This window comes from Xyrauchen texanus, chromosome 5 (assembly GCF_025860055.1).
Source record: "Xyrauchen texanus isolate HMW12.3.18 chromosome 5, RBS_HiC_50CHRs, whole genome shotgun sequence".
Classification (NCBI taxonomy): Eukaryota; Metazoa; Chordata; class Actinopteri; order Cypriniformes; family Catostomidae; genus Xyrauchen; species Xyrauchen texanus.
Window position 1 is genome coordinate 30,510,324 of NC_068280.1, and position 25,670 is coordinate 30,535,993.

The 25,670-nt window shown below is 42.2% G+C and overlaps 1 protein-coding gene across 1 annotated transcript in view; it reads right to left on the minus strand.

The window, feature by feature from the left end:
- The window catches only part of LOC127643526 (slit homolog 2 protein-like), a 111,627-nt gene that overhangs the window by 17,514 nt on the left and 68,443 nt on the right, over nt 1-25,670 (minus strand). Inside the window, exons 22-30 of the mRNA XM_052126320.1 lie at nt 24,919-24,990; nt 22,941-23,012; nt 22,761-22,832; nt 11,320-11,483; nt 11,160-11,192; nt 10,789-10,913; nt 6,866-6,963; nt 3,265-3,404; nt 3,064-3,090 (exon numbers count right to left, since the gene is read on the minus strand). Of these exons, the coding sequence (XP_051982280.1) occupies nt 3,064-3,090; nt 3,265-3,404; nt 6,866-6,963; nt 10,789-10,913; nt 11,160-11,192; nt 11,320-11,483; nt 22,761-22,832; nt 22,941-23,012; nt 24,919-24,990 (803 nt within the window). The remainder of the gene's footprint in view (nt 1-3,063; nt 3,091-3,264; nt 3,405-6,865; nt 6,964-10,788; nt 10,914-11,159; nt 11,193-11,319; nt 11,484-22,760; nt 22,833-22,940; nt 23,013-24,918; nt 24,991-25,670) is intronic.

Consider the following 25,670-nt stretch of genomic DNA (forward strand, 5'->3'; position numbering starts at 1 on the left):
AGCTTACCAAAGCCAGTCCTTCACTAGCCTATAGTGCGTTGGTATCTTTTTTATTACTTATTTCTCTGCATTGAGTGACAACCCTCTCAAATATAAGACACACAAACAGAACAAATAAAAGTCTCGGATTCACTGTCTGTAATTGCAAAATTCTTGCTTGCTTATTGTGACATGATAGCAACCCTTCTGCTGTGATAATGCAACTTCAACTACGCTATCAATATCCAAAGTAGCTGCACGTCATGTCGCGTTTTTTCTCGAAGTTGGCAGTAACATATCAATAGTTTTTAATTAAATATAAATAAGTTATACAAATTTAATCCTTACCATTTTCTCCAAGGAGCTTAGCTCCTTCCTTAGGCACTGGATGAGGTCTGCTCACTCTGCTGGAAAATGACTCTAGGGGCAGCATGTGTCGAACACGTGTTCGACAACAACACTAGGCTTCCCACAGATGCGCCTGCCTAATAATCGGCTTGATATACTTGGATATTGGCCGATGCCGATTATGTTAAAAAATGCTAAAAATCAGCCGATTAATCAGCCGGCCGATTAATCGGTCGACCTCTAGTTCAGACCACTCAATTCATGACACTTGAAATTTAGATAAGGTGCATCCCATTTCTCTGGATCATATTTCAGATGTTTATTCACTTTGACTGGAGTCCACCAGTGGCAAATTCAACTGATTGGACATGATTTGGAAAGGCACACACCTGTTTTGAAACACTTACTCATTCTTTATTATTGTATTTTTTCTTCAAAACTATGGAATAACATAAATGGAACTATGGGAATTATGTTGTGACTAAACAAAATCCAAAATAAATCAAAACTCTGTTATATTTTAGCATTTTCAAAGTAGTCACCCTTTGCCTAAAATTTGCAGACATGTACTCTTGACATTTTCTCAAACACCTTCTTGAAGTATCACCCTGGGATGCTTTTTAAACAGTAATAAAGGAGTTCCCATCTATGTTGGGCACTTATTGGCTTCTTTTCTTTTTTATTTGTTTCAAGTCATCGATTTCAAAAACTTTTTTTTATTAAATTTTAGTTTTTTAATAAAATAAATAAATATGGTGGCACAATTCTATTTTTGTCAACAAAAGAAAAATAATTCAAACATTTAAGCATACTCCTTCAGATCAAAAGATTTTTAAGATCATGAGAAACATTTCAGTCAAGTGTTTCAAAAAGGTCTCACAGCTGAAAATGCATTTCAAAGCAAAAACCAAGCCATGAGGTCAAAGGAATACCTGCAGAGCTCAGAGACAGGATTGTATCAAGGTACTGTTCTTAGAAAGGCTACAATTTCGGCTGAATAGAAGGTTCCCAAGAGCACATTGACCTCAATAATTCTTAAATAGAAAAAGTTTGAAACAAACCGGACTCTTCCTAGAGCTAGCCCCAAATTGAGTAATCGGGGGAGAAGGCCCTTAGTAAGAGAGGCGACCAAGAACCCGATGGTCACTCTGGTTGAGCTCCAGAAATCATTTGTGAAAATGAGAGAAACTTGCAGTAGGACAACCATCACTACAACAATCCATCCAACTGGGATTTATGGCAGAGTGTCTAGATGGAAGCCTCTCCTCAGTGCAAGATACATAAAAAAGCACCTAAAGGATTCTCAGACTGTGAGAAACAAGATTCTCTGTTCTGATGAAACGAAGATTGAACTGTTTAGCCTCAATTCCAAGCGTCATGTCTCATCATCTGCGCAATACCATCCCAATGGTAAAGCATGGTGGTGGCCCAGCCAGAACCCGGACATGAACCCAATGGAACATCTCTGGAGAGATCTGAAAATTGCTGTCCACCAACGGTCCCCATCCAAGCTGACAGAGCTTGGGAGGACCTGCATAGGGGAGGACCTTGGGAGGACCATTCTTATGGCAGTAAACCCCAAATCCAGGTGTGCAAAGCTTGTATCATACCCAAAATGACTTGAGGCTGTAATCACTGAGTTAAGGGTCTGAAAAGTTATGTCAGTGTAATCTTTCAGTTTTTTTCTTTGATAAATTTGCAGTTATCAAAAATCTGGTTTTTAATTTGTCATTATGAGGTATGGAGTGTAGATTGATTTGGAAAAAATATATAATTTAAAGCATTTTAGCATTAGGCTGCAACAACAAAATGTGAAAGAAATTAAGGGGTCTGAATAATTTCTGAATGCACTATATATACCAAGCTTGTTTCTTGTGCTTAAATAGTGCTTTTTTAACAAAATTAGAGCAGATCATTTCCACAGTCGTTGTTCTTATGTTGTATATTCGGGTCATGGGTCAATACTCACGTCCCTGGAAGAAGTATGTCCGGAATCTATTCATACTACTCGCATGCATACCTAAAGAATGTACTGTTCTATTGGTCGTGAAGTGCGCCCTTCATGAAATACAGTACATACTGTAACAGTATGCAGTTTCATAGTTTTTTGCATAGAAAAACAGTTTTTTCATATCATTTCATAAAAATAAAAAAATATTGATATTTAAAGACACATTTTGTTCAGGTCATTTGTTCAGTGTAACCCTGAGAAAACTCCACATGACATTTTAAAAGTCATAACATCAATTGTAAAACAAATCAACAAATGTTTATCAAAATGTTGTAAATACCAAGACAAATTCAAAGATTACAACCTTGTTTGTCAAAAACCCATCAATAATTATACCCTTTGCTTTGCGTCCATAAATATATAACAAAGGTATGTAATGTGTCAAACATTTAGGGGTTGAATTTCCAGCAAAAGTAACTATATTGTTATACCATTAATAAAAATACAGACATACCACCCCTGCCTAGAGCCTAGAACTGCCCCATCCCATTAAGCCAGTGTGTTTGTGCATGCATGGTAGTCTGTGATTATTCAACTTTAAAAAAGAAAGCAGGGCAAGATGTCAAAATACCAGTGCCCTGAAGAACAGCAGTACATGCTGCTCTAATGTCCCAGCAAGGAAAACATCAATGTGTATGTTTCAGATGATATAATGTCAAGCAAGCACAGACACAGCGAAGGAGACAGACACACAATCAGAGGATGAACTGAGAGTATAAACTAACCTTTCTCCACCTCATTATTATTAGCAGCTAGTAGAAAGTGAAAAAAGCAGCGAGAGAGAGGCAGAAAAACAAAGAAATACAGAGGACACGTTTGACAAGTTAGCACAAGCAGCACATTTGCATGTTAGCGTCAGAACGTTAAACACAAGCACAGAGAGCACAGAGCACTTAGAGTGTGTAGAGTTTGTGCTTGTGTGTTACCTGTGTATTCAGGTGAGCAGAGGCAGGTGTAGTTGTTGATCCCATCCACACATGTAGAGTTATTCTCACAGTCATTATCCTCACAGTCATCAATATTTATCTCACATTCATCTCCTTCAAATCCATCTGGACACACACACCTGACAACACACACACGGCAGTAACATGAGCCTTTTACTACAGACATTTAAGTAAATTAGACAAACAACATGAGTAGTATTCTTTTTGCTTTTTGAGTAGTGGGACAAAACAGGATACAGAACTGAAAGAATAAAAGTTTATGCACCAAACAATTGTTTTGGATTAATCTGTAAAAATGTTCAGACCTACGTCACCAAATGGGTGCATTTATTTACTATCATATAATCAGCATCGTCAGATACAAAGAACATATGCATCACCTGCCAGATGAAAACAGTAAGTTTGTTTGCTTTAAAAAGTAATAGCATACCTCTCCTCATTAAGCCACACAATTTAGGATATAATTCATGTTCATAGCACAAATGGTGTGGGACGAGTTTAGTGGATTGTTAAAAATCCTAACCCAAAGTATGAGCAATAATGATAGTAATTAGAGTTGACAACTTTCTACCAGCCAAATACGGGACATTCCAGCTTTAAATAGGGGGACATTGATTTCAGATGGTCCTGCGCAAGACGCTGGGCAACAGCTAAAGTGTTCCACCTAGAGCTTCTTTACATAGGAAAACAATTGAAGAACAACACGGACAGACGCAAACATGCATTTGGTTTGAACGGCCCTTAAAACTAAATGTAAACCGCTTTAATACCACGACCAGGAAGAACCAAATATTCATCAATCTTCCCTTATAATAAACACTAAGTTTACCAAAAGAGCAAAGCTGCAATCTATGGAGAAAGAGAATATTATTCTGTCTAGCATTTTCACAAGCCTTTCATTTAAAGTTGGGATAATTGATTTGCGGACAGTAAATTATTAATGTGTTAAAAATAGTATATATCACAAAAATATATATATATATTATTTGGCGTTCCAGGGCCACTGTCTTTGCACTGTTTTAACCTCTTAAGATCCTTGCCATTTTTGGGGATTTCCGCCTGGATTTGGCCTACCCAAATTAAAAAGCTTCCCATTCCCACATACTTTGGCCTAAATACACAGTTTTGGTGTCATTTTACAGGAAACCCTTTGAAGTTGCATAAAACACTGCTAAAAATAAAAAAAAATTAAATATATGTTGTCTGAACAGTAATAACCCTCCTAAAAAAAGAGGCGCTTTTTGATTTTTTTTATATAAATTCATTTTTGAAAGTTATAACTCAAGCCCTGTAAACCCTAGCAGCAAGCAGACAGCTTTGGCTGTTTCCACTAGATGTCAGCAAATACCTGAAAAAGGAATTTTGTCTGTATCATGTTTTATTTAATATCTATTTCAATTTATTTGAAGGGAGGAATTTTTTGGTGTACTTTCCGCCTACCCAAATCTAAAGTCTCCCCATACCCATATACAGTGCTATAAATGCAAAATCCCAGTGTAATTTTACAGAAAACCCTTTGTCATTACATAAAACACTGTTGAAAGTGGTAAATATGCGCTCTGGTGTCTGGTGAGACGCGTCTGTGTGTTTTGGGCACGTAACCTACCCAGTGATCACTTCACAGTCTGGATGCAATATCACAGCCCCTGATTGGTCTATTTGATCTTGAGAGACATTGCCGGAAAGCGGAGGGTCTAAGCTTTACGGCAATATATGCTTTATCCGGATCGGATGTTTACATATTTTCCTGGATTGTTGAATATCATATAACATTACTTTGTGGTGTTTCTGCACTCGTGTGACATATCGAGGGATTACTTGGGCACACAACCACAGAAAACACTGAAAAACGGCTCATTTTGCAGAGAATAATCTAAGGTAAAAGATTATGTAGCATTTGTGGCTAACTGTGCTGTCTAGTGCGAGTAGCACGGCTAATATTCAATAATTTCACTTGTATGATTGTATACTTCATGATTCATTCGAAGTGTATTAGATATGTGATTATACCTCAATAAAAAGACTTATTGGAACTTCTTACTGGCAATGAGAGCTTTCATTTGATACATGGTTTGTATATGTGCGTCATATTTGAGCGATATGAGACATATGTATTCAAAAACGCACATAATTATGACACGACTTTTGATGGGTGGAACTATGTAATTTATTGTAAATAAGTTACTTAGTGTAAAACAAATGCCAAAGTGATGCATATCTCAAGAAAGTAGACATTCTAAGCTTTCAAATGGTACCAGATATGAGCTCATAACTCCTCCGCATACATTTAAAATTGGAAGTACATTATTACTGACGTAATTTTAAATCCCGGAACCGGGATCGTGAAACCATGCATTATAATGGATTTTTCTGAGAAAATGCTTAACATGAAACATAGTGTTGTTGTTTTGCCAGTAAATAGTGGGTTTTTTTCCCCACAAGGAAAATATTAGAAATTAAGCATTTGAACTAAACCTGTACAGTACTGTACTTCCGTACTAAAAGTGCTGCATTTTTTTCACACCGTCATTTAGCTGAGTCTCTCTTTCAGAACGAGCACTGGCATTGCAATGCAATGTAATCTCATATCACGAAAAGGAGCGTTTACTGGAAATTTGAAATCATAATGGTGAGAAACAATTATCATGCACCTGAATGATATATGACAGAAAAAGTGTACTGATTGTCATTGAACTTTCCCCCAGGTTGCTTCTGTCAAGTGTGGCATCTATATAAAGTAGCAACAGCCGATCTCTCACACCACTAATGTGAAAAGGTGTGTGTTTCAGGTCTGTTTCTCTCAGTTTTTGGAACGTTCTTAGCAGTTTGGGTGTGAGACGCTAAAATATGGGATAAACAGCATGCCATATGGATTTCATTTAGAACGCAATTTTGTTCCCTAAATATTGGATGATTTTATATTGCACAGGACAGTCAGCAACCCTAATCGTGATACTTGGCTTAACAAGCACCAATAATAATTGTTTCCAAACACTCCTACTGCCCCTTCCATCCGTAATTGGTTGAGCCATTTTAACATGGAATAAATGACCAACTTCAACTTTGACAGACCTCCAGAAACCCCTCATGTAGTGTGTGTGTGTGTCATTACAGTATCTAATCATAATTTAAAGCAGAACTTCTCAAATGAAACTGCCCTCATTCACCAACACATAGGATTAATTAACACTGACAAGTGCTTATGACTGCAGATGAACTCAAGCATATCACAGTCACATCTCTCTCCTGTATATGTCCACAGAAGAGCCCTTGATTGGCTGATTACATGCATGAGTGAGCTCAGATAATTTTCAGACACTTCAGTCTGATTACGACAGATTAGGCACACACTGTCCATGAGGTATATTCATTACCTCATCAGCAGGGACACGCCCACACTAAGCTGAGCATTTATTTAATGTACTAAATGAAAGCTATTCTGCTATTTTCAACAGGAGCTGAACACAATAAAGAAGAGAATATAGCTCTTTCTCTGTCTCACACATACGTATACACACACGGGAACTCAAAGATTTGAGGTTTTGCTGATGACAATGATGATGACGAAGGTCTGTCTCACCAGTGAGTTTTCTCCTCTCCATCCTTCAGGTGGCAGGTACCTCCATTCTGACAGGGGTTACTGATGCACGCATGAATTGGTTCCTCGCAGTCTTGACCCTATACGAACATTCACACATATTACATAGAGCTGTTATTCTAATTTATGAACATGCATACATATTTCAGTAGTTCTCAATATTTAAAGCTGCACTAAGTAATTTTATTTTGGTTGCAATGAACAAAAGTTCATTATTCAGTGACTCCTTAAAAAATCAAAAACCCTGTCCTGCTCTTACCCTAATTCTCTATGGTAAGCTTACAACAATGTTTTTTATTTTGAGCTCTCGGGTCGGATTTGGCACGCAAACACAGGCTTCGTTGTTCATCCTTGCATGTTTACGTCATATCCGTAAGCTACTGTCTGTGTCCCTTCACACACATGTAGGCTGGGGAAGCAGTGGCTGTTCAGTCAGCCGCATTTCTGGACAGCAGCGGGATGACAGTGTTCTCTGGTTGGATGTTTAATTGTTAACTGTTTGGTGAAGTTGTTTACTTGCTAAAATACTTGGTTATGTTTTTTGGTAGAGTTTTTCAATCTTGTATTGGCCATCAAGCTTTAATGAATCGAATATCACTCAGGGATATTGTTGTTACAGATCACGATGTGTTTAATAAATTTTGTTTTCCAGTGGAGTTACTGTGTAATATGTTTACTAATATTCATTAGTTCTGAATATTTTATAACATTGCTGCATTTTCAAGATATTTGTATTGTCCCTAAGTGTGTGTGACACTGTTTTCTTATTTATTATAATCAAGACACAGAAAATCACATTTGTTATCACTTTTCATTCATTGCCCTTTTAGCAGATATATAATAATTTCATGTTTAATAAAGTATATTTCATCGTCATAATTATTTAATCCTTGTTTTGTGTTTTTATATTACAGTCATTTTAAAACTTTATTGTTTTCAGTGCAAAGAAAGACTAGCATTACAATTCAATTGAATTGTCCACTTAGGCACTGTAGATTGGGTGTCTAAAATACAAATTACTTAGTGTATTCCATTGAACTCATATCAGCCCTTTCACGAGTTTCACCTCTTGTACAGTACAACCATTAACGTGAAGTGGATAAAACACTTAAAAAAATATAAATAAGAGATTTGTTTTTCTTCCAAAGCAAGTAATATTTAGGTTATAAATGTTTTCATGAATAGCATAATATCAACATGAAAATAGCAAGTTATGATGAATGTGTCTGAGTTATCACAGGCAATGTCCAGGTTACCTGAAACCATTAGATTCATCAGCCAGAAGAGCAGTGCTGAATTGCAACTCACGTAACGTGTTCTTCAGCAAGTTGCTTACAATTTTATGCTTCAACTGCTAGATTGCCAAAAGTTGCATTGTCTAGCTTTAAATTAACAATTCTGTTTAGTAATATTATTCATAGTGTTGGGTTTGAATCCACCATAGTTGAGTCAGAGTCTATAAACAATCGCATCCGAGTTGAGTCCGATTCCAAAAGGGGCCAAGTCAGACTCAAAGCCTTCACAGGCAGAGTCTGAATTAATCTGTCATGAATATGAATTAAAATTGTAACCGTAAACTCAACATCAATATTTTTAGCTCATTTTAAACTTCACAAAACAGTTTGTCAATTCAAATGTAACAAAAACACCTTTATTGCATTTCATATAAACATTTTAGAATTAGTATCCTGCTGAACAGAAATCAAAGTGGTTTCAGAATGAAAGCATATGCTTTAGGTGAATGAAGACAAAACTGTCCTTCAACAAAATTCTAATTGCATTCTGTTGACATTTCAATTATTTGTTGCTTTTTCCCTCCACTCAAACATAGACTAAAGAAAGAGAAAGCTATGTTAGTCATTACAACCAAGGTTATTATGTTTCTAATTTTAATTTGTCAATTCAATTTAATTTAGTTTTATTTAAAATGATCCCTATCTAAAGAAAAAATTGTCCATACAGAGATTTCTTTCTAAATCTTTTTTTATCTATCTGCCGACTGATTAGGGAAAATACAGTACATACAAATGAGTCAACTCAGTTGTTATTAGCACTCGCTAAGAAGTTATGTCTCGTGATCTGACTGCAAATGCTACATCTTAAAACACCGGAAAAGCCCACTGACAATATGCAGGAAAGCACACAGTGCAGGGCAGTTCTGCGTGCTGCTCGTGTACCTAAATCCCTGATGCATCCGTGTGCTGCAGAAGATAAAAATATTACTAATTGATATTTGCTTGAGCGGCAGCCACTTTTGTCTGCAATCAGTCTGAAATCTTTAAATACCAACCAAATAAAATTTAATTGAGCTATTCTTTAACCGAATAATCATTTTGAGTCATACATTTAACAGAATAGTCCTTCAAATGTGTCAGAGATGTAGGCTAAAAAAGACGTGCATAAGTTACCCGGTAGTTTACAATAAAAATAAAATTAAATAAACATTTAAAATAGAAACATCATAACCAACTAAATTCATCTTGTAACATGAAGTTTAGCTTCATACACAAACTCTGTCATCGAATAATACATTTCTTTTATAGTCTATAATTAAATTATAAGCAAACCATTTCACTGCCTAAAATATCCTAATAATTTATTGTGCATGGCTGAATGTTGTGAATGGTGGACAAATGCTGTAAAAGAATGTATTTTATGCAGCTTGTCAATGCTTTGAAAATAGTCAATCAGTAATAAAGTGTTCTGTTTAGAGTTGCTGTCTGCTTTAGCAATAATGTTATTTTTTACCCTGGCTTTTTAAAAAGTTTCAGTGACTAAGCTAATTTAAGTAACTACCGAAGCCTGTGTAGACTTAATATCCAATATTATTACTATTGTTATATAATTTTATTTCGATATGCTGTTTTTAGTTAACTGTGAGAGACATGATTCTTGTTTTTAAGTTTTTAACCACAATGAAACTGCAATGCGAGCACCGTCTTGGCTGCACAAACACCACATGCAATTTTAACAGTTTTTAGGCCTTGTTTGCCTTGTTTAGTTTCTATTACATTATACCCGTCTTTATGTTTTCGTCGTGCCAGTCACCTCAGTAGTTGATGTTATACAATAGTCTCTGTAGTAACATTCACAGTACTGGTTGACTGATGAGTGTGACTGTGCACGTGCGTATGTGTGTGTGTGTGCGTGTGTTTTCTTAAGCACAGTGTAACAACTCTGGCTACATCTACAACTTCAGGGGCTAATACAGCTGCATGCAGACAAAGATATGTTCATTAATTTCTATTTTGTTATTTATTAATTTATTTTTTCATTGCATCACTAATGTCATGGACTCGGCTGGACTCTGAAAAAAATCCCAAGTCCCAAATGCAAGTCATAGTAAAAATACATCTGAGTCCATGACAAGTCCAAGTCCATTAAAATTGGACTTGTGACTTGGACTCAAGTCAGAGTCCAAACTTGAGTACCCCAACTCTATTTACTCGCCTAGAGAGCAAGAAGAAACTAGATTTTTACATTTGTGTAAGAAAATGTGAGTCGTGCTTCCCCGTGCAAAAGTCACCTCCGCAATGACAAGCTGTTGTGGGTGGTTGCTACTGGCCCAAGTCAAAAAAGCATTCCCCTAAGTCTCAAAGATATTTTGGTTCCTAGATATAGTTCATGTCACTTGTTCAGTGTAAGTCTATGGGATTTTTTCGAAAATCATAATTCCAGATGCTTATAATGTCATAGCAAACTTCTCTGCAACAAGCCACATTAAAGAAGGTATCACTCAAGCCCGCAGCACAAAAGGTGCAGGACAAACAACACACTGAATATTATTACTTAGGGTTAGGTGTTTTTTCAAATCTCTAACATATACTGTAAAACCCTAAGTATAAAAAATAATGGTAGTGATTACTATTGAACCAACAATTGTTTGTGTTTTTGGGTGTACATACCTCAAAACCATATGGACAGGTACATCTGTAAAAGTCTATGGGATGGTTATTGCAGGTTCCGTCGTTTTTACAGGGGTTAGATAAACAAGGGTTACATTTTGCCAAAACACTCACATCCACTGGAACTGTGCAACAGAGAAAAAGCAAAACAAGATACACAGACTGTTACACACACAAACACAAAAGTACATGCACAATTTTACTGGCTCACAAACACTGGAACACACACAGGATTAAGCAGGTAAATCATCACAGAGTTAGCTCACAAACTAACAAATGTCACTGTAAACCTGAGGAGAATTCAGGGGGCTGGTGGCAGATACATAGGGTTGGTTTAGGAGCTCACAATGGGCTCTGATTGGCTTCCTTACCTTGCACAGGAATACCACAAGTCCCCGGCACCTCTACAAATGTACCAATCAAATCAAATTACTTACAATATTATAGTCTGAGCACAGTGTTAGAGTTAGAGCTAATGTTATAACTCTCAGTAACGGGATGAGTGTGGGTGGGTGTTCATGGTGTGTGTACCTGTGCAGGTGAATTTCTTGGAGGGCATAGTCAACAAGAGTTTGTCAGTCATCTCTCCTGGACCAGTGCAGCGTGCAATTCCAGGCTCCTTGTAGCTGCTCTTTACCCAGTCAGAAAGCCACTGCATGTGACATTCACAGTACAGGGGGTTTGCTCCCAGAGCCCTGCAGGAAACAAACATACAAGAAGACAGATTACACAACTATTTAAACTAAACACCTGGGTCTTTTTTGCTAACCCATGTTTTTTTGTGTAAAACTTTATTATGCAAAAATCACAATTAATTAATGAGTTTGTGCTTATATTTTTCATAAATTAAAGATTAAATTCAGAACCAATGGCCTTACAAACGTAGCATGTGTTAAGCTGGAAATGTGACTTTACAGCTGAAGTGTGTAACTTTTGCGATGTTAAAATAATTTCTCAATTTCTTATTATGAAGGGACAACTATAATTAAACCATTCATAGCTTGATTTCCTCAAAAACTGTGTCTCTGTGGTGCTATAAAAGTTGTTCTGTTTTTTTTACTGGTTCATTTATCCCAACAAACAACATCAACATCGAGAAAAGGGCATCATTAAGGAATGATGTCTGCTGGCTTAAGGGGGTGCAGAAATGTCATGCTTCAGTTATAACCCTTTAACACGGGTGACCCTTGACCTCATTCCACTCCATGTTCCTAATCTATTTTTTGAAATTTGTTTTGCCCACACCTCTTTAGTATTTCTCAACCTTTCAACCTCTCAAAAAAGGTAAAATTACAAATAATTCTTTTTTTTTATAACTGTTTAATTACCAAAAGTGTATATGGTCATTAAAGACCCTAGATATGTTATAGTGTCAGGGGTTTTTGCGCTTCCATAAATCATATTTTCATGATTCAATGAGTAGTATATTCATACAAATGACTACTATATCAAATAGATTTTCTGTGTGAATTATCAGTATTCCCTATGCGTGTACTCCAGGGTTACAGCTAGCTGGTAATTACTGTTTTTTTTGACCGTCAAAAAAATGTCAACTTTCAAACACTGGACACATGTGACTTCACTTTGGCTGCAAAACGCTTTTGTGCTATGAAAAATAGAGGAACATTTTTATTATTTATTATTATTATTTATTATTTTTTATATATTTAATTATAAACCAACAGATGTGTGGGAAATTGCAGTTTAGTTTTTTGTTCCCTATCTGTCACTCACTCGACATTGTGTCAATGAAGTGACACTAGGGGTCATACTTGGGAGCCCGAGACACTTCTGATCTTTGATAAAAGGCCAATGGGAATTGGCGAGTAGTATTTGCATGCCACTACCCCGAACATACGGGAATAAAGGAGCTGACCTGCGAACCACTCATTCAGATTTTCTCTTTGGAGCCGAGCGGTAGCTATTCATTGAGCTGAATTACCATGGCTTCCGACCTCTGCTGGTTTCTGACGGCGTATTACAGCGGCTTCTGCCCCCTCTGCACTCGTGCACTGCAGAGAACGTCCCTGGGCGCTTCAGCAGAACAAACTAAAAGAGCATATTATAAAAGAGTATAAATCCTAAAAGAGTATATTATAAAATAGCAGCACACATGGAAATGTCTTTTTAAAAACTCGTCTTTTTAAAGATGCCTTTCAGTCTGTGTGTTATTCCTGGTTATGGTCGTTATCTCTCACCTTTGCTGTGAGCCACTGACATCCTGGGTGACCTCAACACCACAGTGGACGCGTTACCACGATAGGTTACCCACAGGGGCAAGTGGAGACTCCACCCTCAGGTGGTCCAGCTGATTTGGAGTCAATTTGGGCAGGCGCAGGTAGACCTGTTCGCTTTCCCAGAATCCTCCCACTACTTTGGTATGCCCTGACCGAGGGACCCCTAGGATACTAGGATGACCTGCTCCTCATCCGCAAGGTCAGGGAGGATGAGGAGCAGGTCATCCTAGTAGCACGCTACTGGCCCACCCAGACTTGTTTCTCAGACCTCACGCTCCTCGCGTCAGCCCCCACCCCTGGTGAATTTCCCAGAGGAAGAAATTCTTTCTCCTGGATGGGACACGGAAGACCTAAGTGGCCTACCACCCGCCGTGGTAGACACGATCACTCAGGCTAGGGCTCCCTCTACAAGGCACCTGTATGGCTTGAAGTGGCTTCTGTTGGCTAAGGGGTGTTCTTCCCGATGCAAAGACCCCCAGAGTCGGATCGGTGCTTTCCTTCCTGGAGGAGAGTTTGGAGGGACGGCTGTCCCCCTCCACCTTGAAGGTGTATGTAGCCGCTATAGCAGCACACCACGACACCGTGGACGGTAAGTCCTTAGGGAAGCACGACCTGATCATCAGGTTCCTGAGAGGCGCCAAGAGGTTGAATCCCTCCAGATTGCACCTCGTTCCCTCATGGGATCTCTCTGTGGTCCTTCAGGGAGCTCCCCCGCAGGGCTATGAGCCCATTCTACTAGGAGTGTGGCGGCCTCCTGGGCCTTGACCAGTGGTGCCTCTCTAACAGACAATTGCAGAGCAGCAGGCTGGGCAACACCCAACACCTTTGCGAGGTTCTACAATCTCCGGGTGGAGTTGGTTTCGACCCGTGTCTTGGCAGGAATGAACAGGTAAGTCTGAGACAGTTGGCCAGGTGTATCACTTGCGCATAGCGCCTTTCACCTCCTCTGAGCTGAAGACGTGCGCTGTTGACTCCCAGTAGTTTTCACAAAATGTGTTCCCTAGTTGACTTGACTATGGCAGACTCGCTTTGCGGAGAAACTCGCTTCCAGCCCAGTACATTTGCTAACTAAGCCCTGTACTGGGGTAAGTGCGCCGCATGCGACGTATATCTTCCACTACAACGTTTTCTTATTGGTAAAATCTTCCTTGGGCAGAGGCCCCTCTACCCAAGTCACCTTATTTGTAGAAAATCCTCACCCATTGGGTAGGACCTACCATGGGATTTCTCCATATGACACTTCCGAGGAAAAAGAGTCGGCAAGACCATGTGACATATTTCCATTGAAAATACCCCCCACCCCCTCTCTGGGCAGGATGTGGTCTCTGCAGTGCCTTCCCCTTGAGAATGCAAATGTTCATTCTTTTTGGGGAGAAAAAGAAAAAAAAAAGTGAAGAAGGCACGACTGGGCTAGCCTGTCCCTATTTTTTGGGCAGTCGACTTTCGATGCTCATAACAGCATTGGGGGAGGTTACGTGTTGGCTTGGCACGCTGGCTACGAGGCACACAGTAGTCTACCCGTCTCGCACAGCCAGTTCACGTAACACAGTTCAGCTAGTTGTGCCGTTTTTGTAGGGGGACCCCAAGTGTCACTTCATCGACACAACGTCGAGTGAGTGACAGATAGCTCCTTCATACCCGTATGTTCAGGGGAGTAGCATGCAAATATCACTGGCCAATTCCCATTGGCCTTTTATCAAAGATCAGAGGTGTCTCGGGCTCCCAAGTGTGACCCCTAGTGTCACTTCATCGACTCACGTCTCGTTCCCTCCATCGGGGAATGGAGGTTACAGAAGTAACTAGGACATTTTGCCCCATTGTTGAATTATTTTATTTTTTTAATTAGACGTTTATTCTATGACAGCTGTTTTTTTTTTTTTCAAAATGTATGAAAAAGCAGCTATAATGAACGTCTAGGTTACGTATGTAACCTCCGTACCCCGATGGAGGGAACAAGACGTTGTGTCAGAGAAGCGACACTAGGGGTCTCTCTTGAGCGCCGATATTCACCTCTGAACTATGAAAAAAGGCCAATGAGAGTTGGCAACCAGTATTTGCATGTCCCGCCCCCGGACATACGGGTATTTAAGCGGCGCAAATACGGGAGTTCATTCAGGATTTTTCTGAGGAGCCGGAAATGGTCCGGCCACAACAGTGGCTCGGCTCAGCGACGTGGCAGGGGAGACACAACGTCTCGTTCCCTCCATCGGGGAACGGAGGTTACATATGTAACCTAGACGTTCCCCTTCTGTCGCTCTCTCCACGTTGTGTCAGAGAAGCGACACTAGGGGTCCACTTATAAAAGTGCCATGCTCTGAGCCGTGTATGTGAACTGCTGATACAGGAGCGAGCAGGTATTCTTACGTGCAGGACGACCAACTGTATCAGGCTGCACGTACCCTTCCCCAATGCTCCATTTAAGCCATCAGGATTCCTTATCGTTACCCTGGAGGGGGGAACAAGGTGCTGGCCACCAACCTGGGAACGGGCCAAGCCTGGCCGGGCCTCTTTTCTCTCTATGTTTCTCGCATAGAGCAACTAAGGACGGGGCCCTTACACGCATTGAGGGAAGGGGGTCTTAGCCCTTATTCAGGGCAGAGAAGACCTTGTGGAGGCCACGCCTACCCGAGAGGGGAGGCAAGTTTAAGTGGCAAAACCATCAGAGGCCTGACTTAGGGCCTATGTGGAAAAGTTGGTGCGGTGGTGGATCCAGCCTCATAGAGGGGGGAACATACAGCACGGCAACCGAGGCAGCTGTGACTGCCTAAGGGAAACATGGGAGTCCACTCACCAGAGGGGACAGAACCGTGGTGTTACACACAGGGGGAGTCCGAAGGAGGCCTTACCTGTGGAGCACCCATACCAGTACAGGGTAGCTTGCGGTACCCGCAGTGGCTTGGGTCGGCGAGTTCCTCCGCTGAACTGCGACCCACGAGGGCTAGGGAGGAATCAACCAGTGTCCCAAACCTGAGATCTCCTGGGAATGAAGGCGCACTGTTTCCCCTGGTTAGGGGGAAGGGCGCTAGGTGCAAGCGATTCACCCGGTCAGATCGTGGGCATGCTACCGAGTTCTACGGGCTCGGTACCTGAGAAAACACGGGACGATACTGACTCAACTCGGAGATTGTAGAATCTCGCAAAAGTGTTAGGTGTTGCCCAGCCCACTGCTCTACAAATGTCTGCTAGGGCAGTGCCCCTAGCCAGTGCCCATGAGGATGCAACACTCCTGGTGGAGTGAGCTCGGACCCGCAAAGGGGGGGGCACGGCCTGGGTGTGATAAGCCAGGGAAATGGCGTCGACAACCCAGTGGGCGAGTCTCTGCTTGGAGACAGCGTTCCCTTTCTTCTGTCCCCCAAAGCAGATGAAGAGCTGCTCAGAGCATCTGGTGCTCTGTGTGCGGTCCAGATAAATACATAAAGCACGTACTGGACACAGCAGTGAAAGGGCTGGGTCTGCCTCCTCCCGGGGCAGCGCTTGCAGGTTCACCACCTGATCCCTGAAGGGCGTGGTAGGAACCTTGGGCACATAGCCCAGTCGCGGCCTTAGGATCACGAAAGTATCTGCCGGCCCGAACTCCAGGCAAGTGTCGCTAACAGAGAACGCATGCAGGTCCCCGACCCTCTTGATGGAAGCGAGCGCGATCAGCAGGGCAGTCTTGAGAGAGAGGGCCCTGAGTCCAACTGAGTCAAGCGGCTCGAAGGGGGGTCTCTAGAGTCCCGTAAGGACGGCCGAGAGATCTCAGGAGGGGAACAGGTTAGGCCGGGAGGGAGTTATCCTCCGGGCACCTTTTAGGAACCTGACGATTAAGTCGTGCTTACCAAGAGACTTGCCGTCTACCGTGTCGTGGTGGGCCGCGATAGCGGCGACATACACCTTGAGGGTGGAGGGGGACAGCCTCCTCTCCAGCCTCTCCTGAAGAAACACGAGCACTGACCTAACTGCGCACATCTGCGGGTCTTCGGCTCGGGAAGAACACCAGTCCGCGAACAGACGCCACTTTAGAGCGTAGAGATGCCTGGTAGAGGGGGCTCTGGCTTGATTGATTGTATCTATGACGGTCGGTGGTAGGCCAGCTAGATCTTCTGCATCCCATCCAAGGGCCAGACGTGGAGGTTCCAGAGGTCTGGGTGCGGGTGCCAGAGCGTGCCCCGTCCCTGAGAAAGAAGGTCCTTCCTCAGGGGAATTCGCCAGGGAGGGGCTGTCGTGAGGAGCGTGAGGTCCGAAAACCAAGTCCGGGTGGGCCAGTAAGAGGCTACCAGAATGACTTGCTCCTCGTACTCCCTGAACTTGCATAGCACTTGTGCAAGAAGGCTCACTGGGGGAAATGCGTACTTGCGCAGTCCCTCCGGCCAGCTGTGTGCCAATGCGTCTGCCACAAGGGGAGCCTCTGTCCGGGCATACCAGAGCGGGCAGTGGGAGGTTTCTTGGGAGGCAAACAGGTCTACCTGAGCCTTGCCGAACCGGTCCCAAATCAGCTGGACCGACTGGGGGTGGAGCCTCCACTCTCCGCCAGGCAAGCTTTGTCTTGACAGCGCGTCCGCTATCACATTGAGGTTGCCGGGGATGTGAGTGGCGCGCAGTGACTTGAGTCGCTGCTGACTCCAAAGGAGGAGACGACGGGCGAGCTGTGACATGTGGAGGGAGCGTACTCCGGCTTGGCGGTTTATGTAGGCTACGACCGTGGTGCTGTTTGTCCTGACTAGGACGTATTTGTTCTGAATTAATGGAAGAAACTTCTGCCGGGCCAGAAAAACAGCCAGCAGCTCTAGGCAGTTGATGTGACAGCGCAGCGGGCCTCGGTTCCACCGGCCTGCGGCTGCGCGCCCGTTGCATACGGCGCCCCAACCCAGTTTTGAGGCGTCGGATGTGACCAGAACGTGTCGGGACACCTGCTGCGAGGGTACTCCTGCCCTTAGAAAGCAGAGGTCTGTCCAGGGTTTGAAGGTTTGGTGGCAGGCAGAGGTAACTTTTACGTTGTGCGTGCCGTGGTGCCATGCTCGTCTCGGGACTCGAGTCCAGAGCCAGTGCTGAAGTGGTCTCATATGCATCAACCCCAGCGGCGCGGCCGCCGCGGAGGATGCCATATGCCCCAGGAGCTGTTGGAAACGTTTTAGCGGGAACACGGCGCCTGGCTTGAAGGAAGCGAGGCATTTCAGCACTGAATGAGCACGCTCGTTGGAGAGACGTGCTGTCATTGGGACTGAGTCTAATTCCAGACCGAGAAAAGAGATGCTCTGGACCGGGGAGAGCTTGCTCTTTTCCCAGTTGACCTGAAGCCCCAAACGGCTGAGGTGGCTGAGCACCTGGTCTCTGTGTGCGCATAGTAACTCTCGGGAGTGGGCCAGTATGAGCCAGTCGTCGAGGTAATTGAGTATGCGTATGCCGGCTTCTCGGAGCGGGGCAAGAGCTGCCTCTGCGACTTTCGTGAAGACGCGAGGGGACAGAGACAGGCCCAAGGGGAGGACTTTGTACTGATATGCCTGGCCGTCGAACGCGAACCTAGGAAGGGTTTGAGACGTGGAAGTACGCGTCCTTCAGGTCTACCGCTGCGAATCAATCTAGATGCCGGACGCCAGATAGAATTTGTTTCTGGGTGAGCATTTTGAATGGGAATTTGGACAAGGTCCGATTGAAAACTCGCAGGTCCAAGATCGGTCATAAGCCGCCGCCTTTCTTGGGTACAACGAAGTAAGGGCTGTAGAAACCCTTCTTCATTTCGGTTGGAGGGACAGGCTCTATCGTGATTTCTTCGCACAGGGAATGGGCATGTTGGCCGTGTACTGCGGAAAAATGTACGCCCATGAAGGGGGGCGGAGAACTGGCAAACTAAATTGCGTAACCGAGTCGAATGGTCCGGTGCAGCCAGCGTGACGGGTTGGGCAGTGAAAGCCACGCCTCTAAACTCCGTGCTAGGGGCACCAAGGGGACGAGTTTTTTGGACGTACCCGGCGGGGCTTCACAGCGGTGCGGAACAGGTAACGCGGCGTCGGGAGGCAACGTGGCGTCTCGAGGCTCTGGTGCTGAGAATAAACTCAAAGCACTTACCTTGCTCCGCGCATCCGGCAGGGGGCGGGTTCGTGACTGAGGAGGAGGTCTGATGCTGGCGTCCTCTGGACTCGTCTGAACTGGCCGGCCGGGGAACAGTCGTGGGGCTGAAGGCGGGGACACCGCGTCCATGGAGCCGGGACTGTTGTGGCCTGAAAGCAGAGTGCCGTGAGAACGGCATTTGCGGGCCAGGTGACCCCAGAGACAACAAGGAAATAGCTCTATAGAGTGTAAAGAATTTAACAAAAAATTCTCCTCCCGGCCCTCCACCGGTGAACGGAGTGGTCTTACCAGCTCCGGAGCTAACGTCTCGGTCTCTGGGTTTGTCATCTCAGGAGCGCCTGGGAGCCTTCTGGGTCCTCAAGGGGGTCCGTGAGACGATGGGCGTCCAACTTCTGCGGGAGCTCAACGCTGGGGCTGAGAGCTGGGCCCACTCACTTGTTAGTTGAGGCAGAGCACCACTTTCTTTCTTTCTTGAAAGCCGCAGGAGGACGCCCTCGGCGAGCAGACAGTGCATGGCCCCTGGCGGCAGGTTTGCGGCATGGCAGGATGCTTTTTATTGCTTGAAAATAGCCTTCGTCTGTTTCTTCACCACTGAGGACTGCTGGGTGAAGTCGTCAAGTGGTGTCGCCGAATGGACAGAGCTGGGAGACGGGGGCGTTTGAGAAATCGTGCTTTGTCTGGCTCCCGTACTGCCTGTCCATGGTTGCGTTTCTGGACCACGGAGTGGCCATCGCCTGTTTTAGTGCAGTTCCTGCAGCACATCAAGAACAGGACCACCCAAGTGCAGATTTTGAAGTGCCCTGGCCCGGTGGACTTGCAGGAGGGGGCCATGGCGTGCAGGGGGGAGCGGTCTGGGACCGTTCTACCACGGAGGGTAGCAAGAGCGGAGGAGCGAGGAAGCTGAGCTTGCTCAGCTCGTCATGCACGTCCGGGAAGGAATCCGGGGGGGGGCACGGCTGTGAGCGGCGCACATGCCCGCGGAACCAATTAAGCCCAGGAAAGCATAGCGGACCTTCTTGTGTCAGGCTCAGACTGGGCGGAGACCCGAAGGTGGCGGCCCAGGTGAGTTATCCGCATCCGACGCCGCTGTTACGCTCTCCGATGTAGCGGTGATGTCATCATCCAATGCCGGGGAGCTCGAGGGACCGGACGGTAGGCTGTTAAGCGGACCGCACTAATCCCGAGCTCGGGGGAAGCAGGCAAGCGTGCCGCAGTTATGTTCTCAAACTGAAAACATAACCCATTGGAGAGAATGCTCATCCCGAGCTCGGACGGAAACAAGCAAGCGTGCCGGGGAGGCGTGGGGTTTCGAGGGGGTTCACCCGGCGAAACGGAGCCCGTCACTGTCCCCAGATCGTTTTCATCGCCCGCGGTGCCTGCCTCAATCCCATAGGAAGGAGGCGAGGCGCGGGGGGCGGCTGAAGCGGCTTTTTCTCACTACAAGAAAAAGCCTACGACCTTCTCGTACTGAAAACATAGACCATTCATAAAAACGCTGCCTGCGTGTGATCGCAACCCAGGAATGCAAGGCAGTTTTTATGGCCGCCAGAGGTGGGGAGAATCAACGCATCCAGAAACTACACAGAGGCGGAAAATCGTCTTTAAAAAGACGCGTCCTGAGAAGGACCTTCAACGCCGCTGTGTTATGCTCTTTTAGAGCGAAATTCACTCTTTTAGAATAACTCTTTCGAGTTGTCTGCGCTGTCGAATCGCCCAGGGGCAAGAATGCACAGCCATGCACGAATGAGAAAGCCGATGTTATGCGCCGTCAGATCCAACAGCATGCAGAGCGTCAGAGGATTAAACAGGAACTGGGTGTGTAACTCGCAGCAGACTGCATGCACGACCATCGTCTCCGAAGAAATTTTCTGAATGAACTCCCGTATTTGCGCCGCTTAAATACCCGTATGTCCGGGGGCGGGACATGCAAATACTGGTTGCCAACTCTCATTGGCCTTTTTTCATAGTTCAGATGTGAATATCGGCGCTCAAGAGAGACCACTAGTGTCGCTTCTCTGACACAACATGGAGAGAGCGACAGAAGGGGAACAAATGTTTAACAATCATTTGACTTGATTGTGTCATTATTAGCATATATCACATTATTTTGCTTAGTCCATCGTGTTTACAGTGCAAAACCATCATTGAAATGAGATGACCGGATTTTTCCTAATTTGTCCAGCAAAATGTATCATTCTCAGACTCATTGCTGGAGCCAAAATTTCTTATAGGAAACTCTTGTGTAAACACACTACCAGTCAAAAGATTTGAAACACAAGTTTTTTTTCTTCACATTTTAGAATAATAGTAAAGTCATCAAAACTATGGAATAAGAGAAATTGAACTAAGGTAATTGTGTTGAAAAAATAAAAAAATAAATCTAAACTATGTTATATTTAGCATCTTCAAATTAGTCACCCTTTGCCTAGAATTTGCAGAAATGTACTCAGCCTTTTCTCAACAAACTTCTTGAGGTATCACCATGGGATGATTTTTAAACAGTATTGAAGGAGTTCCCACTTATTGGCTGCTTTTCTTTACTATTCGGTCCAAGTCATCCATTTAAAAAAAAAAAATCTTTTTATATACATTTTAGTTTTGTAAATGAAATAAAAACTAATCAAACATATAAGCATACGCCTTCAGATCAAATGTTTTTTTTAGATCATGAGAAATATTTCAGTCAAGTGACCCCAAACTTTTGAATGGTAATGTACATGCCAGGTCTTTAAAGACCCGAATATGTAATCATGTTTGGCAAAACAACCATGTATTTAAGGGAAAATACTTAATTTTAACCAACAAATTATATATCATATAGCTTGATCTTGGATAGGTTCTGCTTAAAAATGCAGCCTGTGAATGTATATGTACAGCTGAATGATGAGGGGTCCAAAACACAAACAAATATAGTCTATGCCTACAGTATATAATAGGTTTTGAGAGTGGCATACTTGCCTTTACCCAAAGAGTAAATCTGGCTGTGCGTGCTCTCAGGCGAGAGCGCATCTTTAGAGAGTGTAGACATGTCCTTATTTAGAATAATCTGGATTCATCAACATTAAAAAGAAGGTAAGAAAAAATGTATGTGCATATGCACTAACAGTAACACTGCCGTAAGACCACTTTACACTATTCATAGTAAATGAGACCCATTATTATAGGCACATTTAAGTGTTATTCATGGAGAGCTGCAAAAAAGTAAAAAAAAAAAAAAAAGAACACGTGTTACTCATTGTACAGTCATTTAGATACACTCGTCTGTATGAGATTATTTAATTTATCCCAAAGTGAGGTATTAGTATTATGTTTCAGGTAAATTATATTTATAATTGTTTGTGTTTTATTTATTTTTTATATATACAGTATATATTACTGTGTGAGTGTGTGTGCTGTTTTTCTTAATGTTGTTGGATCTAATTTGCTGTCAGTTGATCCATGGGAATTGTGGAAAATGGTCATTGTGAGAGACAAAGAACCAATCTGTGGCTGCTAATGCTCAGACGTTGAGAGTGTTTTAGTGTGTGTGTGTGTGTGTGTGTGTGTGTGTGTGTGTGTGTGTGTGTGTGCTTGAATGAGAGTAAAAGAAAGAATGAAAGTACATCCAGCTGTCAAAACCTATTTGGTGCACCCGTAAGTGTGGATGTGTGTGTGTGTGTGTGTATTTTGCCATTCTGAGGTACTTACAGGTGGGAGAGAGAGGACAGATCTTTGAAAGCTCCATCTGGGATCACAGCAATATCATTACCATGGAGAGACCTGCAGAAAGAAGTGAGAGAAATTAAGCAATCCAAGAGGCTTCAAAACACATAAATCAAAGTCTAATAGCACTTAGACACACACACACACACAAAATTAGATACTCACAACAAGCGCAGAGATTTGAGGCCATCGAAAGATTTTAAAGGAATACACCTCAGTCTGTTGTAGCTTAAAATTCTGGGACAAAACAGAAGATATTATAAATACTGCCAAAATATGCATTCAGGCAAATACACACTTTAGAGCAATAGTCTGTCATCATATACATACTCCCCCTTAAGTTGTTTCAAACTCATATTACTTTTTCTTCCATGGGACACTCAAGAAGAAATGTTGAAGACTGTTCCATATAATGTAAACTTACATACATATACAACAACAATGAATAGCGATGTAGCTATTTTAAAAATAAAAATAACATAAAGAAACATAAACGTAGTCCATATTACTTTTCTTATTTTCCATTTATTTTATTTCTGGGACTCTATTTTCATGAGTGCACAAAGCGCAACACTCGCTGAGAGCCCAATTCTTAGCACAATTTTTGTACCAGCAATGGGCGTGGGGGAGTGTTTGTGCTACTGTGATTGTAGGCGCACAAACTGTGGGTATATTGTATGTAAATGAAGTTGCGCAAATTGCAATTTGCTATTTTACTAAGAATATGGTCATTGCACTATGCCAGTTTCAATACCACCTCTTAAATCAGCGCAAAGTCCAAATTCAGTTCCTGCCTTTGCAGTTTGGAGATTTCACCAGCAGGTGGTAATAAAGTTAATCTCATTTGATATTCTGAAAGTACAGAACATTAAATGATGTCCCTTCAATCGCTGTTGAAGTTGTTTGTTGAATCAAAAAAATATTAGATTTGTGTTGCATTTTCTAAATAATTTTTATTCTTGTGTTTAATTCACTGCAAAAGGGACCAGTGGAAGAAGGAGAGAGTAAAATGTTTGGATTTGGTTTGATTTTTTTGACCACATTTTGATTATATTTTAGTTTCGTTTAAAGTGTAATTTTAATTTAGAAATATATTTGGTTTCATTTTTTCGTGTTTCAATAAATGAATAAAATTTTTCAAAATCAAATTTTGACCAGTAGAAGTGAAGAGCATGGCGAAAAAATTACTGTTAATACTAGCCATGATATGTGTGTCAGTAGATGAAAATGATTAATAATACTTAAATTCTCTACAATTAAATGGAATATCCTGAACCACATTTTCTATGCATAAAAAATTAATGTGTCCCATTTAAAAAGGACGCACAACATAATGTAAACGTATAGTTTTATTCTTCCAATTCATTACATACAGTTAATTTACACTACCAACTTCTTATGAATGTACTGTCTTTGTTTATATCGCTAGTGCTTGACAGGGTAAGGACTGTATAAAAGGACGGAGACGGTGCTGGAGAAGAACCTCCATTGACCCGATTTAGCACCATGTGCGCTCCATTTTGCCAAACTCACTTGCCTAAACTAAGTGCATGCTCGCACAAAATATTCAAAACTTCATGGACATGCCCATTGAGTTTGTGCTTATGAGTTAAGGCATTATGCTGTGCTTAGCTCTTGCATGTTTAAAATAGGGCCCCTAATATTTCTGGAGCAAAACAATTGCTTTGTGTGATAAACAGAACAAAATCAAAGATGCTCTTCACAACATTTTCAATTATTAGCTTTAAATTTTAAGTCTGTTCATCATACAAAGCAACCACTTGGCTTCAGAAGACTTGGAATATAGTGCACAAGTCATATGGACCACATTTGTGGTAGTTTTAAAGTGTTTTCTCTTTTTTTTTTCTTTTTTGTAATTTTGGAGGTCACCACAATTTCTCATTTACTTTCAATATATGGAAAAGTGTAGCAAGGACAGTCTTCAAAATGTCTACTTCAGTGTTCCATGAAAGAAATTCACACAAGTTTGTAAATGACGAGTAATTTTCTTTTGTGGGTGGATTTTTTTTTTTTTTTTTGCACTCTTCATAACATTTAGAGAAATATACAATTGTTAAAATGCACACTCTCAGCTTCATGCACAGCAACACAAACCAAAGGCATATATCATGGTGGCACTCACAGGGTGAGCAGCTCGGACATGTTACTGAAGCTGTGGTTGGACAATGTGCTGATCAGGTTATTACTCAAATCACTGCAAGAAAACACACATAAACACACAGACAAACAAAGGCTGAGTGTTATGAGTAAAATCAAACACACAAAGCCAACATTTAGGGTACATGACAGTAACAAAACGCTATGCAGCATTAAACAAGCAAAAGACCAGATTCTTAACATTCTGCACAAATAAAAATACATTTAATTGGCGAGCTGCAGAATTTATATAAATAGTTTTATTGAATTAAAATATCTCCATCATAAACAAACTGACTAAAGCTTCACTGCAAATAAAATTACAAAAATCTTTCTCGGAATTTCAGCTTCATCATGCCACGTTGGTGAAATGACCTCCCCAACTCCATTCGTGAAGCAGACTAGCTCTGTCTTCAAAAAACGACTTAAAACGCATCTTTTTCATGATCACTTAACTAGTCACTAACAACAATTTTTTTTTTTTTTAAAGTTGTACTTGTATATATGTTTTGAATACTATTCTGATGCTAGTAAAACTTTGTAATTTGGCACTTTTGTACCACTGTCTCCTTAAGATGATTCGCTTATGTTTTCCTCTTTTGTAAGTCGCTTTGGATAAAAGCCTCTGCCAAATGAATAAATGTAAATGTAAATAAATGTAAAAAAAAAAAAAAGAATATGCTTTTAAAAGATGAAATGACTCAAGAGAGAAATATTTAAATCAAACTGGTCCAAACT